Below are 18057 nucleotides of genomic sequence, written 5' to 3' on the forward strand. Positions count from 1 at the left end.
CATAGAGAGAGCCAATTGTACTGGAGATTAGAAATACAACGAAATCAAAATCGATTAATTCGATTACTTTTTTGAGCACACGTGCTGGAAGTGGTTCGATTAACAACGGACCACGTGTTTACATACGCGCCCGCTATGCACACTGGGATACCTTACTTCACGACAAGGTGGCCGCGGCCATGCAAAGTATGGCGCTCGACTGACATAAACTTCCATCTGGTTAGTTTCCGAACCATCTCGCATTTTTCTGATCTTCTTTTGCTTTTTTTCGAATATCCAAGGATTCATCTGTTATTCAGGAATATCATTTTGTGTATCTTTTGTTGTAAAAGTTTGTTATTTCTGCAAACGCAGCACAAAGTCACACCCCCGTTTCAGCTCACTTTCTCTCTTGCGAACGAAGCGTCGTAGCAAAGGCACTAAGAGTATACTTTGTTCTTGCTGACGGTAGGTCTATTTTGTCCATGTCTAGATCCGTCCAATGAGTTTTCCATGTGTTATTGGTATGCACGAAGTTGGTTGGGAAGATGGGACGTACCAAAACGGTACAGCCCCAAAACATGGAACTAGTGGTCGTTCGAATAATGGCGGACCAAAGAGCTCTGGCTTCGACATTGTAGGTGGAAAATCCAATGGAGAGGTGGCGAGCTACTTATTTCAGCGGCAGGGAGTCGCATCAAGTTTTCCTAAGACTGTTGGAGAGAAAGAAGAGGGATATGGAGGACGTCAGTGGTCCTCGAACGAGAGAATAGATCAGGTTAGTTCACACATTGAACTGCTTTCTTGTTCCAATGTTGGTTTGATGTGATGATTTTCTGAAGATGTGGAGCCAATTCTTAGCTTTATTTCATTGATTTAGCAAATTTGCTCCACATTTACGGGCTTTTTACCTTTTGTGATATGATTTTTAGCTGCTCAAATGAAAAATACTTTAACTATTTTTTGGTTGTCGAAGAAACGGAACTTGATGTAGAGCTCGTGATATTTTGTTCTTGCTTTCGTTCTGCAACAATTTTAAAGTTTTTGAGCTAGACATTTCATCAGTACGACAACATAAAACCCCTAAAATCATTCCCAACTTCCTAGTGAGGAAAAACAAGAGAGATATTGAGATGTAAAACGCCAAAGTAAAACATTCTAAAACTGGTTAAGCAGGAATTATATTATTTTGTTCCTCGATCGATCTTAAAACTGAAAGTATTATATATAGCTTAACTTAGGAATTCCTCAAATAATTATAAAGTAGAAAATCGCATGTTTCTAGTCATGATTCGAAATTTGAAATGCTAAATTTCTATTGTTTCTGGTAGTGTATTTCAAGTCTTTATTCATATACAAGTTGCGAGGCCTTTGTAATTACGTAAGTTTTCTATGTTATAATGAAGAAGATTTCTTTCCTTTTACCTTATTTCTACTTTCCTTTCAATACTCAAGGATTAAGTCACGAAATATTTCCTTTTTAAGATTATATAGATTATTTTCCTTGCCTTCTCCGCATTGTTTTTACCAGTGTCTTGCAAGTCCAGTAGGCAAGTGATATTTACAAATTGGCTGTGTGACATTTTTCCTTGTGTACTAATAATTAAAGTGAAAGACAAAAAAACCCTTTGATAGCCAAGTTGGTATTATCACTTGGTTAATTGTAGTTATTTTGTGTCTACTTTTCCCTCATGCATGCTAGAACTGTATCAGCTGACTTTCAATTTGAACCATAAAAATTAATATAAAATAGAGATATTTAATACCATTTTTTTCAATGAAATTTTCTCTGTTTTCATGCTAAATTTATTTACATCACGTTTTGAATGAAGAAGTCTAACTGGCTGTAATGCTTTATTTCCTATTATAATGTGCTAACTCAACTTATCATTGGTTTACAAAAACTTACAATGTATGAAATCATTTGTTATGAGAATTACGAAGATTTTAAAGATATCAATTTCTTTGATGTAAATTGAACTTGTTATAACGTGCAAGAACCTAAAAAAAGAAAAATTATTATTTCAGCTGTAGAGTAAGTCTCTCTGCTGAATACAATATGATTTGCAATGGACAGTATAAAAAGCCTTTGGCAAACAGGAGAATAGAATAATGGTTATCTTCTAGGCCAGTATAGAATGTCTAAGTATTTAAAAATTAACACAGAGAGGTTAACCTACATGCCTTATCTTTAATTCTTTTGAAATTGAAAGTTAAAATTATCATACCATGTTGAACATACAGCGAAACCAATGGAATTTGGTAGAATTGAGCATGATATTTTATTGATAAATTTCATTATTGATAATATTGTGGTTCAACCATTTTTGGGTAAAGGGTTTTTTAGGTGATATCTCATTTTATCACGTCTCTTCTTTTTTTTAAATTCTCTGAAGACACATTTGTTTAAGTTAGCTTTTAATTTATAATTTTACAATTAGTACAGTTTTTATCGTTTTGTTTCACATATTTTTATATCTTAATTTTTATTTAGCTTAGTTAATTATGTATTATTTTTTATTAGTGAGCGCTCTGAGCAATTAGTGGATTTAGCGCTATATAAATAAATATTATTATTATTATGTGAGGGGCAGTGCTATGCAGCTCTAAACACTCCAGACAATTTATATGATAAATATTTATAATATTTATGATAACTCATAAATGGCCTATTCGCTACCTTTTACTCCTTAGTTTTATCATTTGTTTTCAACTTGCCGTTAGTCCAGTTTCCATTTTTATCAACTTTAATGACTATGAATATATTAACTAGTATCTTAGCAGTTATAATTAGATCCAATGTGACATCCAGTAGGTTGGCCCTTATTGGCTCTGTCTTAATGGTGTATGGGAGCTGAGTGTCTAGTACACATCTTACTGATGTCTATTCCCTTACCATGGCATTGGAAATTAAAACCACCCCCAGTTAATTCTGGTTTGGTGTGGTGCACTGCATATTCCTTGTGCTTCCTAGAGTCACTCTGTGACCTTTACTAGGGAGATAAACCATGCAGTGAACAAATTTCACAAAATTTTTGAATACAAATATATATTATATCAAATAAACTAGGTTTGATGGTTTCACCTAAAAAAGCTTCGAAGGCAACTGGATTTTAATGTATTCAGCTAAAGAAGTTCCCAATTTAAAAAAAATTGAAATCACAAAAATATTTCTTCAAAACTGCCTGCTTGCCAGTGAAGATCCAGACATATTTCCCTGTTAGCAGAGCTTATTTTCCTTTTTATCAGATGAGATAAAAATAAATCATTAGAATATGTTAAGGTACATTGGAAGATAAAGGAGAAAGACTTACTTGATTAATGTAGTTTATTTCACTGTAAAAACTTTTGTCTCAATCAGTGCGTAGCAATTACAACAGTGGTTAATGATTTTTAGGTGGATGTTGCCATTGTCATCCATATTTAACTTCTATATTTTGCATTAAGAGGACCCTTATTTAATCAACACTTGTGTTCTGACACCTCGTTTGCCTATTAGGATGATGAGCAGAATGAAGAACTGGAAGGAAAGTTCCAGAGCATGGCTTTGAACAACAATGAAAAGAAGGCTGACACACCTATTGAGGAGGTAAGGTGACTTCAGTTTTCACAGGACTGAGATTGTATCATCGTCATTTTGTTATGCCTAAATGTATTGTTGGATTGCAAGCATTCCCTAGAGAGTCAAAAGACAAAAACATGGTGGCCATTTTGGTGTGTTAACAATTGATGCTATTTAAAAAACTTGTGAAATGGCAGCAATGCTCCACCAAGACGCCGCAATAACATAACCTGTAATTGAAGAAAAGGGCTAAGATCAGAGCCACTGAGTTTGTATGGCCATGACTAAATGCATAGCATGAATCTTTCCAGAACTTATGTTCATGTTATCAAGAACTCACATCTTAAATCGCGGAGTGTCTCCATATCCCTTTGTACATGTATTAATGCTTAAACATAACTGAGCAATAAACTCCTTGAGTATTATGTGTGAAAAACGCATGTGAATTGATGCTGATGAAGTCCTTAGTTTGAGGATGAAAGCTCCGTTAAGCTTTCTATTTCACTACTTGTACAGAGTTAAAGTAAATATTTTTTAAGACATACAGTGTATGCAAACTACATTGAGCAGTGTTCGTATAACTGAAAATGTCACGGCACAAAGACAGTCCTGACATGGTAAGGGATATACCAGACCAATCACATTGCTCGAGAATTTACTCTCTATCCAATGAAAAATACCATGGTAACGGCAATGTTAGACCAATCACATTGCATGAGAAAAGATCAGCCAATTACATTTCTATAGAATATCACGGTCACAGCACGGCATACTCAAGGCACTGAGCTTTTCACAGTCATGTGAAAACTGCTCTCCCAGTTGACCACTTTTCTTAAGGCAAACATCTCACATCTTGAAAAACAACAGTGCTCTCTTACTGTTTCGGAGTTTTAGGTTCTGTGCTTCTTTGAGATCAGCATTTATGTGGGCAGTCAATAATTTCACCCTTCACAAGTACTTGCATAAAATATTTGGCTAAACTAGTGCTAATTTTAGTTGAACATTGTCTACTGACTGGGTGCCCATACTATTTGGGTTCCTCTGTACCAGTAAATGCAGAATGACTCTTGAAAAACCAAAACTTGAAAACCTTTATATCTCATTTCCCCCTAGATTGCATCTACAGCTAAAAAGCTCTGGGATGTTGAAGACTCAGGAGAAGAAAAAACAGGCATGTCAACAGGAATATTGCATGGTGACCAATGGAGAGAGAATACCTGGGGCCCTTCTGTACCCCACATGAACCAATCAGAGCATGCTGTCTCTCAACCAATTATGGTTCAGCGTTCTGTGAAGCCTGGTGCTTATAATAGTAATAACTCTGACTTGCATGGAGTGTTGTCCCCTCGTTCAGCTGATGGTGTTGGTCTCAGTATGGTGGAATATGTCCTTGCTTCATCACCTGGTGGTCAGGAGCTTGATTCACCAATCATTAAATCAGGATTTGTGAGTATTTCAGTTAGTTGAATCAGTAAACCAAAGTTTGAAATACTTCTAATTAGATCTAATTCTAATGGGAAGGACGGGTGGTGTAGCAGTGAGAGCGCTCGCCTCTCACCAATGGGACCCAGGTTCGAGTCCCGCTGAGCTTGGCGTCGTATGTGAGTAGAGTTGTTTGTTGGTTCTCTCCTGTGCTTCGAGGGTTTTCCGGGTTCTCCGGCTTTCCTCCCTACGCAAAAATCAACTCCTAAATTCCAATTGGAATTACAGTGGATGAATAGCTACTCTCTAGAAATGCCACTACTAAATCCCATTTATTTATTTAATCCTATTTATTTATTTAATTCTTCTTGGTGCAGTGTTTAACCATAGTAAATGGAGCAGAATGGTTTGGAAACTCCATAGAACAAAGCTATTGTTTTGCGTTTGAGGTTGAACCATAAAAACATGTGATTCTGACCGTGCACAATGAACCAAAGCAAGTATGGCTAAAAATACTCATTCCCTAATTATTTTCATGTATGAACACTTTGAAAGTGAAAACTTTCATTCGATGACCACAAACTATGCGGATAAGTATTTCTGCGCAGATACAGTTATGTTACTAGATGATAAATAAGAAAGCATGAAAAAGGGAATTTCCTTTTCAGTAAACAAATAATTTAAAACGATTTTTTAGGGGGGAAAACTTCTATATTCCCTAATGTTGTGGACCAATGGAGCAACTTTTCCTTCTCTGTGCATGGCCATCGTCATATAACAATGGATAACGTCGAACAAAAAAATAGAACAATAGGTTTACCAATTATTCCGCTCCATTAATTATGGTTTAACCATTTCAGACTAGGTTTCATTCCCAAGGGTGTAATTTCTTCGTTTAATGGTTGATGTTTAATGATTTCTGGAATTTTTTCCAAGGCTCTACAAAGCAAAAATAATGGCAAATCATCAAACAATGTTAGGCTAGATTTGAATTTTGTCTGCTCGGATCTTTGCCTTGCCAATCATTTTGACAAATAATGTTGAGACACAAACAAGGTAAAACTAACCATCCTGCTGGCAACTGACTAACAACTATATTCAAAATCTGGAAAAATAGAATATTATAATTCAAAAGAAGTGCCTTAATTTCTATTCAGAAAAAATTGTGTGATTTCTTAAGTATTTTTCTGTCGGCCTTGCATTCAAAATAATTTTGAAAGGAATCTATATCAGTTTTTAGAACTATATATTACAACTGGTATATGCTAAAGTCTTTTATTTTCCCCCCAGGGTTCTCCCCCCAGGAATGATGAGGCCAAGCCCAGTAATTTAGCAAAAAATGCCAGAGTATCTCCCTTTGAAGAAGAGACACCTGAAGATCTACAACATAAGAGAGAGCAAGAACACACCTCCCCTCAGCCCAAACAGAACCAGAAAGCAGAAGGTGAAAGCAGTGGAAACAATACTTTCAGGTATTTGAGGTTATATTGGGGGAGGGGAGGGAAGAGTATTGAATACTAAGTAAAATATAACCCTGGATAACACAGTTCCGAAAAAAAGGTCTTACATTTTCCCTTCTTAGTGATATCTAGCATAGTAAACTTTATTTCTGGGCTCAAACTTTACATTGTTCAATTAGTAAATTTCTAGTAATTTTCTTGTTTATGCAAAATAAAAAGGAATTTCGAATATGTTTGCCATCCATTAAGAGTCAAGAGGTTGTATCTTGGTAAAGGTCTTTTACCCATGTTATTACAGTGTTTCATATGTCCAACAGTAAAACAGCTGGCTGTCTGGTACATTTTATAGATCATTGGTAAATTGAGGAAAATATGCCTAGAATGTGTTTATTTTGATCTTAACAATGTATGTCACATAGTAATGCCCCACGTCTCCAGAATGCTCGTACATTCATCCCCTTATTCATTCTTCCCGTACCCAACGGCCTTTTTTGCATATTCACCGGTTTGCATCAATTATTAACGAGTGTGAGCCAAACAGTAACTTTCGATTTGTTTGGAAGCCACTTGAGTTCTAGTAGGAAAAAACACTTCACTATTGAACGCTTATGTTATTTGACTTAATTGATATAATAGAACAATATGAAAATTCATAGTTTTTACTTCTATAAACGCTACAAAATTATAATCGTCAAGTTATTTTTTCATTTCTTCTGTCTTTACTTCCGACTTCGTCATATTTCGCAAAAAAACCTGTTTAATTCAAAGTGATTTTTTTAAAAATATAAACATAATGAATGTTCCAGAACAGTCTGCTGGATCGTCTTTTCGATATTTTGATAGATATTTTTTCTAAAAGTTTTTTGACTGTTCTCTCGTATTTTCATTACCCTTCCATGCTGAAAAGTTTCGTTGTATGTCTAGTTAATATGGTTACCTGTTTTGTTTGCGTTCACATCTTTCATCGAGCAATTTTTCCTGCAAATTTTTCAATTGGTTTAGCGTCAATACATGCGAGAAGCCTTTGCTGTGTATTATTTTTTTGTGTCCAAATTTACATGAAAAGAGGAAAAAACCTATACAATTATCTTTCAGTAAGGATCAAAAAACTATCCTCGTTCTTCAGTCCTTACAGCGCTAAATTTAATATTCTATTTTTCTCTGAATTTTTTTGGTAACTAGTTTGCTTTTTTCATTCGTGTATTCATGGTTTATCGAATCCAAAACAATCTGTAAGCGAATAAAAAACTGACCCGTTTTTAGATAGTTATAGTATAAATGTATTCTTTGAACTCATCAGTCGACACCAGCTGCAGCCCTTTATTAATGAATTTTGTCTATCTCCGGTAAAAGCTCGGTATTTCGCTAGCACCAGTTATAATACTGCAGCGAGAACGGCGCTCGCTATTTCGATCGTCGCTCACGTCGATCAAGACGGGATAGGTGTCTGTATTGTCTGTGGTTTGATGTTTGGTGCATCCTGGTTGAAAGACTGGATTTGTCGTCTCGCCGTGATGCTTTATGAAGCCATGAGGAGAACTCAATAATCGTAGTCATTCGTTTGTTGCTAGCAACCAGTGATGAAAAACCAATAGAGCTTGCATGTGTGCCTTTACAAGGTAAGAGAAAAAAGGCACGATTTTCGATATTGCAAAAGAGATATTTTCCAAGTCCTTTTTAATACAGAAAAACTTGCTTGTACACTTGTTCCATATGGCGTTTCCCGATCATTTGCTGTAGTTAGTGATGGCCCTTGTTTTTTTCTTGTAAGCATGCTGATTCATAATAAAAACTGTCTTTCCAAATCTTACTCAAAGCTATCGTAAGACTTAGAGTGAGACTACCTACGCGGAATACCTTGTAGATAGGTGAGATCCAGCTAGCGTTGCCTCGAGCATTGATACAGAATTATCGATAGTTCGGAGGATCGACGGCACTCGTGAATCGGCATCAATCCGGTTTGAGATTCTGGACCTTTGGTTAGCAAATGACCATCACACGAATATTACGTACTAGGATCTCGACTCGCTAAACCATTAGTTCTTTTTGACGTTCAATAAACCGAGACAAAACTAATGTATATTATTTTTTAAAGAATTGCTTCCAATTGAAAAAACTGGAATTCAAATTGAAATTTCTGGTCGTATGTTAAGAAATAAACGAGTCGAGAAAAGTCGGTAATTATGCAAAGAAGATGTTACCGGTCTCTGCAATGCGGGGAATAATCTTTTGATTTCAAAGAATTATGTTCTGTTTTAGAGTTTCCTGATCGCTTTGCGGGCGTGTAAACTAAAACAATTCCAGCTGCCAAAAAAGCGCCAGCGAAATAGAACTCATCTTAGGGTGATATTGCCCGGTTTACACGTTAATTTTTGTTTAAGCGTTTACATAAATTCGCGTATTTTAAGATTTGAATATCATCTGTGATTCTATATTAGTTAAGCTAGCTGTCAACAGTAATCTCCTACGGTAAATATAATAACCCGTGCAAGAATTGGAGCTGATTGACTTTGACGAGACTTGTAGCGTCTGAAGGTTTCATACTTTGCAATCTGGACTTCTAGACAAGTGCCGGAGATGAGATGCGATTCTAAAGCTGCATTATGCGTAAAACTAGAATATATTTGCGACGCTTTAACATATTAACTATGGTTCAAAGTTATATAAATGCTTGCGGGAAAAAAACAACTTTTTATTAGAATTTTTAACCAAAATCCAGCTGTGTCTTCGCGTCTCTTCCACGTTAAAGTGCGGGAAGCTTTGCAAACCCAACCGGCCTTTGTTCTCATGTGACAAAATCAACCAATATTGTATAAACAATCTTAATATTTAATGTTAATTTTTTTCGGTAAAAAAAACTTATTAAGGATTTAATTTTGAAGGAATATGGACAGTTTGACTTTATTTGATTATTTTGGGAGTAGAAGATGAGAAAAATAAACAATAATTAAACGAATAGAAACAGCGAAAGGCTACTCATTTATTTTAGCATTTCCAAACTTTCCGTTTTGGAATCTTTTAAGTCTTCTTTGCTGATGGATCTATACTTGGCAATGCTTAATTAAATGAAGAGAAAGCTTTTTCATTATTTCCTTTTTATGGAGAATGTCCCTTATCAAAAGATTCTAGTATTAACAGGATAAGAAATTTAAGACTGAGTGATACAGAGGTTCGACTTCAGTCAATTTGCCGTATCTAATGAGATCTGAGAAGTAGAGCTTCGATAAGTCTTGTCCCATTATCGATGGGGGAGAAAAAACGAGAAAAACCGACCATTGCTAGACCATAGATATATTTTCATTACCTACATATCATAATCAACACTTGTTATTCTAATGGATGACGATCGTCGCACCTTATTGCTAGTAAAACACTACCTTATTATAGGAAAACTAACGCGAATTTTTAAAATGGTAAAATTTACATATTTACAAGCATTTCGCGTTAATTAGACGCTGCGTTTATAGCCTACTTCCGAGATATGCTTCGCTTGTCACGCACAAAAGTTTCAGTATGAGGCTACGTGCTAAATGCTCAGTCATTCGTAACAGGCGGTAAGAATAAATTTAATTTAGCACGTAGCCTCATACTAAAACATTTGTGTTACAAGCGAAGCATATTTTGGAAGTGGGCTATTGAAGTCGCGATAAGCCTTATCTGAATTCGATAAACAGGATGCATTATGGTCTAGCTTAGGTAGATACACCACTATATAAGACATGATAAGCTATTGATGTTTGTACCTAAGCTAGACCACAATGCACCATCAGAGCCTTCCACAATGTTACTTGTATATCTCAAACTTGAGGCCATATCCCGTGGACTTACGTCTCGACAATTTTACCCTGAGTACCTCGAAACCCCATTATTTAAAACGGCTACTAGTCTCCAGGAGGTTAGAGATGACAGGACTCCACTGTTTTTCGTGTTCTTACCAACCCCCCACCCCCGGGGAGTGATGGTTATAAAATGTGTTTTTTAACAAGATAAGCAACGACTGAATCTATTTGATAAAAATAGATAATGATTTTGTTTTATATTTTTGTAGTCGTACTCCAGGTAGTCGAGATCCGTCGCCAACCTCCGGCGCAGCCCAGCAGTCCCAAGATGTCTCCCATGTCAGCCAGCCAGTCATGTCTCATTCCAACCTTATACACGAGAAAACCAGACCTCATATGGTTGGTATTAGAGAACCACACCCTTCGTCCATCGCTCTGGACCCGGTAAACTTTGAGCAGTTTAACATAGAACAGCAACACTTCCCTGGCACTCCTATGAGTCCTTCTGAGCTTGTCATGGTTTCTGGTGTGTCGCACACAGGGTCACACTCCTTCTCAGGTTCATCGTTACAACACCTATCGCCTCAGCAACAGTTAGCTTTAGCTGTTGCAGCACAACAGCAGCAGCAGCAGCAATTACAGACAGCAATGCCGCCACAGAACCCTTATTATATCACCACACCGCAAGGACAGGAGATGTTTGGTAATGCTTCTCTACCACAGGTCAATCCAGGTGCCCAGATGGTCCATCCTCAGTATGCAGCCACAGCTTACAGTATCCAACCTTGGGGAGTCTATCCAGGGGCTGCTAATGTGTCCGGTAATGGCAATTACATCCAGCAGCACCAACAACAGACACAACAGCAGCAGCAGCAACAACAGCAGCAACAACAACCAAATCAGTTAATGAGGACGACAAGTAACCCTGGTGTGAGCGGACGGCCAATGCAGGGTCCCAATCAGATGGATATGCTTGGAAACCCCCAACAACCTTCTATGGCTGCAAATACCAACTATCAGATAATTGGTCCGCCCGGAGCACAGCAGATGGGACTTGGGACTACAGCTTACTATGACCAGTCAGGTAACTTAGTCTTAGGGAATGCACAGGGCATGAATGGTGTCTCGCCCCAGCAGCTTGCAGCAAACCAGATGGGTGGAACCTTGAGTATGATGTCACCTATGATGCTCAACGCCGCAAATAATCCAGGAAATACCGCTAACGCAGCAAGACTGAGTAACAATAACGGCGCTTCTAATATGCGCATGTACGGCCAGCAAGCACAGCAACAAATGTCAGGTAGTGGACCAAACTCTTTGAATTCATATCAGAATCAAGTTCCAATTAACGGCAATACTGTTGGAGTCCTTGGCAATAGTCTTGGGATTCTAGGTACGTCAGCTAATGTCGGGGCTGTTGGCTCTATGGCTAGTAGTACAGCGAGAAGGGAAGTCTTGAATAACAATGAATATAATGGGTTCAACAAGAGACCGAGTATACAAGGATATTATCCGAATCTAGGAGCCTTGAGTGTATCTGCTCAGCCCTCTTACAACGCCCCACAGGAGCTCCAGACACCTCCATTGCTGTCCCAAGCTAGTCAGTCAGGATTCTCTGTCGGCAGTCCAATATCAAGCGGTTTATCGCGCTACATGCAACTCGCAGCCGCACCAGAAAAGAAATACCCAAGCCCTCTAAACAACTTGAACAGCTCACCTTTTGGCAACTCCGTGCTAACCCAGGGCAATTACCGCGGCAGCAGAATGAAAGAAACTGGGCGAAGCAGGCTGCTTGAAGACTTCCGCAACAACAGGTACCCGAACATCCAGCTACGAGACTTAGCCAACCACATCGTGGAGTTTTCTCAGGACCAGCATGGGTCTAGGTTTATCCAGCAGAAATTGGAACGCGCAACCCCAAGCGAGAAGAACATGGTCTTCCATGAGATATTACCAGCCGCGTACAGCCTGATGACGGACGTGTTCGGCAACTATGTTATCCAGAAGTTCTTTGAGTTTGGCAGCGACGAACAGAAACATCATCTTGCCAACTGTATCCGTGGAAATGTGTTGCCCCTGGCGCTGCAGATGTATGGGTGTCGAGTTATCCAGAAAGCGCTAGAATGTATTCCACCAAACATACAGGTAAAGATATGTTACTAAGAGAAGGTTCTTTGTGAGGGTGGAAAACGTACAGTGCAGGACGTATCTTAACTTGATGGTACTGTGTGTTAGCATTTCAGTTGGGATGAACATCGCGTGCGCTGTAATAGATTTTGTGTATGTCGATTCCGTGTCGTGTCCGTGTTCATTTTATTTTTATTTTTACTTAAAATAGAGGAATTCGGACGCCTATTTTAAAAGAAATAGGACGAGGGTATAATTTTGAGATCTCGCTTGACAAATTGGCACTTAATAAAGGGAAAGTTTAGCTATTAAAAAATTTCGATTATCATGCAATTACATGCTTTTCTCTTATTCACGTTAACTTGGACATATTTATGGATGTACTTGCTCACCTTGCAATTAAAACAATCGAAAGTTCTTTCTTTTATTTCTTTGACTAATCCTTACAAGAAAATAATAATTTTGATGACACTTTTTTCTTTCTCTTTATGTAGCATGAACTCGTAATGGAACTAGACGGCCACGTGCTCAAATGCGTCAAGGACCAGAACGGTAATCACGTGGTACAGAAATGTATCGAGTGTGTTGACCCGCACGCTCTTCAGTTTATCATAGATGCATTTCAAGGCCAGGTAAGTGACCACTGTACACTTTGATTTTCGTATCAGGTGATTGACGCTGCTAGTTAGTCAGCTCTTGTTGGTCTCTCTGTGGGAATCCATTCTGGAATCTAAATCCTGGTTCTCACAAGCGGCGCAAGAAGCCGCAACTCCATGCGCAAGAGAACGGACGATTTTTCTTCTTGCGTTGACTCGTGCCTGTCTTATGCTTGCTTTGGCTCACGTCGCTAGTCAGAAGCAGACTGTGAAATTCAGAGTTCACACGACTATTTTAGATACATATTGTGGAGACCAAATTTGAATTCAAAGTCTAACTAACGATGTTATTGATATATTTTAGGTGTATGCTCTCTCTACTCATCCCTACGGTTGTCGAGTTATCCAGCGTATTCTAGAACACTGCTTGCTAGAACAAACCACGCCAATACTGAAAGAAATGCACGATCAGACAGAACGACTCGTACAGGATCAATATGGCAACTATGTGATACAGCATGTCCTGGAACACGGGACTCCGGACGATCGAAACAAGATTGTCATGGAGTTGCGAGGCCATATTTTACCTCTCAGTCAGCACAAGTTTGCTAGGTTCGTAGTCATCTAAGTTTCTTTGTGTCGATAAATGATCCTTGAACTTTCGTTTTGCGGCAATGACTGTATCAGGTGAACGATACTGCGCGTCTATAAAACAACGCGACCTCGAAGTGACGAGCGCCAGTATCTTCTTACTCGAGAAGCAAGATAAACACTCGGCTATGACTCGTGTTCCTAAGTTTGCTTCTCTCGTGCTCTAAGCTCCCAGCTTGTTTATATCACAGTACAGGGACATGCGAGCGCGTTTTAAGTTCTTTAAACAGCAGATAATTTTCGTAACAGACATGTTATACAGCGGAGAATACACAGTATGCTTGTGATGTGTTGTAAGTGTCAACAAGTCAGCTTAAGCGAGCACTTCATTGATGATCTTTTTTCTTTTTTCTTCAGTAATGTAGTTGAGAAGTGTGTTAGTTTTGCTTCACGTGCTGAACGAGCAATGCTTATCGATGAAGTATGCAACACCTCAGATGGGTAAGTGATTCAACTCTGCAAATGGCTAGACCTTCAAGTCTTCTCGGGTAACGAATAACGCCTCGTACACATGTATCCGGATTTTCTTTCTTCTTTTTTTTTTTTTTTTTTTTTTTTTTTTTTTTTTAATATATATATTTTTATTTTCAAAACAATTCTCGTCCACACGCAGCGTATTCGAATCGTTTGGCCGTCCACGCTTATCCGTTTTTGAAAAGTTGCGTTTTTAAGTGGTGTATTCACTGGATACGTGTGGACAGAAGGGGTATAATATTCTGCAAACTGAGTCGTTCTGGGGAATACTAGGGTTTCTTACAAAGTTTCTTTGATTTTCATCAAAGCTTAACAATTTTACTTTTCATTTTTCTAGTCAACACTCTGCACTGTACACAATGATGAAGGACCAGTATGCAAATTATGTGGTACAAAAAATGATTGACGTAGCAGAACCTGTCCAGCGCAAGCTCCTGGTCCATCGCATCCGCCCACATGTGGCTACTCTACGGAAATATACCTATGGCAAGCACATCCTGGCCAAACTGGACAAGTACTACGTGACTATCAAGCCAACACCTGATTACATGCCTCTGAGCAATGGACAGCTGCTCTAGGCCGGCTATCATGGTTAGCTTCCCATTTTTTCTACATTTATCCATTGATCTTAATGGACTGGTAACAGCAGGGGAGGGGTGGAGATTGAGGGATGAAAATCACGTAACTCTCCTATACAAATGCTATCTGTTCTACCTTGACTCTTGGTCTTCATCCAGTCAAATTATTTTCACCTTAACTTTCAAATCAGTGTTGATTCAGTTTTCTCCAGTCGCCACCCTTTAGGTTAATGCCCTAATTCTTGCACCTGTCTGCTCTTCCTCCCTGTCTTCCTCCCCCTCTTCCTGCTACTATATGTGACCAGTTGCTTATTCAATAACTTTTAAGCGGGAGTTATAATGAGCGTGCACTCGTTAAATATTTTAGTAGTGCAGTCGATGCAGCTTTAGATATTATTTCTTAAAGTACACTTATTGTAGAAAAACGACTTCACGTGATCAAAAGTGCGCCTTTTTTCATAGCCCATACCACAGGGATCCCAACAGTGCTCCTAGAATATTGATTGTAGATTTCGTCGGATTGAATATATTTACATAGGAAGAAGAATCAGAATTAATTGCAACCCAGTATCTAGGAATATAATCTAATATGATTTTTAAGAAGTAATATATATTTTACTTTTCTAACAAAAGTATTGTCCTAACTTGTATTTACTGTAATATTACTGTAAGTTGAGCACATGTATAACTGTAAAATCGATTTTTCCGTACAAATTATTTACAGCTTTTTCAGTATTGTAAGTAAGAATTTTCCCTGCCATGCCATGGCTTTTTTGAATCAGCGTCATACGCCACAAATACTTATATTTTTATTGTATTCCAAGTCAACCCAGCAGAGGCTGCTTTTCGACTTAGTTCTAGTTCTAGTTCTTGTAGGATTAACCTTACCTTTTACATTTTAGCCTTAGTATTTTAGGGCTAGATAATAAGCTTTTAGGGGGAAAGAAAAGAAGGTTGGATTGTTTTATGGGATCTTTTAACCTAACATAGTTAGTCAATACATTAGGTAGACACTTAAAGTTCATTTACACAATGACCTTTGTAGCTTACAAACATGACATTCCTGTACTATTCTCCTTTGCAGCCGTTCTGAGTGTCGTTCAGAACCTCCCTCCCTACTAAGTTAGTGTGGAGGAAGTTTAGGACAGACACTAAGAACGGCTGCAAAGGAGACTATTCCCGTACCCCATCTTCAAATGAGTCTTTCTCCTCCAAGGGGCTTTAATTATTAGTACATTGGGGGCTGCAAACCATTTGATTTCTACTTTAATTAAAACCTGCCCTTCATGTTGGGCAAGCATTTTACTTTCAAGCCTATCAAAAGTCCCTGACATTTTTGTGCAAAATTTAAAGCTTCTCTCAAGAATGTAAGCCCCTCCACTCCATGCACTAATATATAAAGCACCCTAGCCCTTGTAGTTGCTGTTAATGACAACTTAAGGATAGTTACCTCAGAGAGTGTAGGGAGATTGCCTTAAATGTCTCGATATTCAAAACACTTGGCATTGCATAGAAACAATGAAATAATAATGATGATTGATTCCTGTGATAATAGAAAAATGAATAGTCTGCTAAGTTGACTTGGACCAAAATAATTCTAGGTGTGTTTTCCATTTGAAATATACAGCTACGAAGTACAGAAATCTAAAATTAGAAGTGATGTATCAAAGTATAAATAAGAGATAAGCCCAAGAGTGCGTCGCATGAGCCGGCCTGTAAATGTGTACATTATGTAAATGAAGGGAGTCGGTTGGGAAGTTTTGTAACGATGTTATAGAATATTCACTATCTGTACAAAACATGGTGCAAATATCGAACTTTACAGGAATTTCTTTGTCTTAGACGGTTTTTCGTGTATTAAATTTAGGCAAGGAAGTATAACCTGAGAGAATCAAATTATTCTTTACCTCCATTCTATAGTCTAACAAACCTTGTAATCAGCAACAATTCCTAGTACGCACGTGACTCGACAAACCAATTAGATTTTAGTATATGTATTACGTCATTAAATATGGCGCATTTTGGGGTTATAAAATCGAATTTATTCAGATAAAGTTTTATAGCATTGTTGAGTGCGTTGTTATGGTTTCAAAGATTCCAAGGTTTTTTACGAGTTTTAGATTTTTTTAGATTCACTAGGGTTATTTTCCCTTCTTTTGGACCAATTTATTATGATTAAATTTTGTGCACATTGTAAAGTATAAAAAAAATTGAATAAGGCATGTTTTTGTGGGTGCTTTAATTCTTATAAATCATGTTAATAATATGTACTCTATACATGAATTACTGTGAAATGAACTCAAGGATCAATTAATAATTTGTTGATAATAAATAAAGAACTTTGTATAGTTTAAATAAGGAAACCGTTTTGGTTCACGAAGCGAACCGTTTGTAATTTTAATTCTAAATATGAATTGCTCTGTAAAGTGAGCACGTGACCAAACTCGTACGACTGACGTAATCAGTTAGAAATTGAGTGAGTTGAATCGTACTCAATTTTGTAGCTAATATCCTATCAGCATTGTTTATTAAGATATATATTATATGTATCATGAAATTGTCTTGTAAAATTGTAAGCAGTTAATGTAGAATAACTAAAGTGTGTATATCATGGAAAGTTCTAGGTCATTTTCAAATATTAAAATTTAAAGGTGGTTTAACATGGTGTGGTGTTGTGTTCAAAGTTTGTTAAAAACCAGGAGAAAATTCTGTTGGTGTTCACGGCCGCCGTGTTGAACTTGACAGCACTTTTCATTCGTTTCTCTTGCTGATGTCAACCAAAATGGCGGTTGTTGCTTTTGTCATTATATTCTCTTTAGAGTGACCACAGTAAATCCGTGAAACCATAATTACTAAATAGTACAAAATAGTGCTAGTTAAACAATAGAAAACAATGGAATTTGCATGAAATTGTGCTATTTAGTATTACTAAAGTTTCACGGATTTACTGTGGTCACTCTAGGATGATCGCTAGTTCCAGATGACGTCATATCCGCCATTTTGGTGGTTCGTTTTTCTTGCTGATATCAACCAACACGGTGGTCATTCTAAGAAGGTACGATTTTCGCCTACAACTATCGTATACAACACGCTCGCGCCATCCTACAACTCGAGTCGTAGCGTGTAAATCACTACAACTCCCCTACGATAGACGCGAGCGTGTTGCAGGCTAAAATCGTGCCGTCTAAACCGGCCTTAAAGAAAATATAACAAGAGCAACGATCGCTAGCTTCAGATGACGTCATACCCTCCATGGTGGTTGTTTTTTTTAGTTGGTATTAACCAACATGGAGGTCGTGGCTGTAGTCGTTTCATTCTCTTTGGAATGATCGCTAGTTTTAGACTTGCCGCTATTTGAGGACTCGCTAAGATCAGGAATGAGGTACGTACAACCATTCCGTGTAAGTTGCAAGGAACAACTATGAGTTC

The 18057-nt window shown here is 37.8% G+C and overlaps 1 protein-coding gene and 1 non-coding gene across 2 annotated transcripts; both read left to right on the forward strand.

Moving 5' to 3' along the window:
• Positions 1-146: 146 nt before the first annotated feature.
• LOC116301530 (pumilio homolog 1) lies at positions 147-17288 on the forward strand. The gene is made up of 10 exons (XM_089036590.1): positions 147-219; positions 473-757; positions 3479-3568; positions 4655-4987; positions 6254-6435; positions 10472-12347; positions 12824-12961; positions 13290-13537; positions 13934-14017; positions 14388-17288. Exons 2-10 carry the CDS (start codon positions 482-484, stop codon positions 14626-14628), a joined length of 3468 nt encoding a protein of 1155 aa, XP_088892716.1. The 5' UTR covers positions 147-219; positions 473-481; the 3' UTR covers positions 14629-17288.
• LOC116301548 (small nucleolar RNA SNORA73 family) lies at positions 2776-3002 on the forward strand. Its single transcript, XR_004197749.1, has one exon. It is a non-coding gene; the product is annotated as a small nucleolar RNA SNORA73 family (small nucleolar RNA).
• Positions 17289-18057: the final 769 nt, after the last annotated feature.

Source organism: Actinia tenebrosa, unplaced genomic scaffold, assembly GCF_029948245.1.
Source record: "Actinia tenebrosa isolate PJP-AT-01 unplaced genomic scaffold, QUT_ActTen_1.0 PGA_scaffold0__85_contigs__length_37466705, whole genome shotgun sequence".
NCBI classification, from domain to species: Eukaryota; Metazoa; Cnidaria; class Anthozoa; order Actiniaria; family Actiniidae; genus Actinia; species Actinia tenebrosa.

Excerpts from the sequence above, each read along its gene's own strand:
- LOC116301530 (XM_089036590.1), top strand. The coding sequence starts at position 482 with ATGAGTTTTCCATGTGTTATTGGTATGCACGAAGTTGGTTGGGAAGAT. Across the intron at positions 6,436-10,471 it reads AGTGGAAACAATACTTTCAG|TCGTACTCCAGGTAGTCGAG; the intron begins GTATTTGAGGTT and ends ATATTTTTGTAG. Across the intron at positions 12,962-13,289 it reads TAGATGCATTTCAAGGCCAG|GTGTATGCTCTCTCTACTCA; the intron begins GTAAGTGACCAC and ends GATATATTTTAG.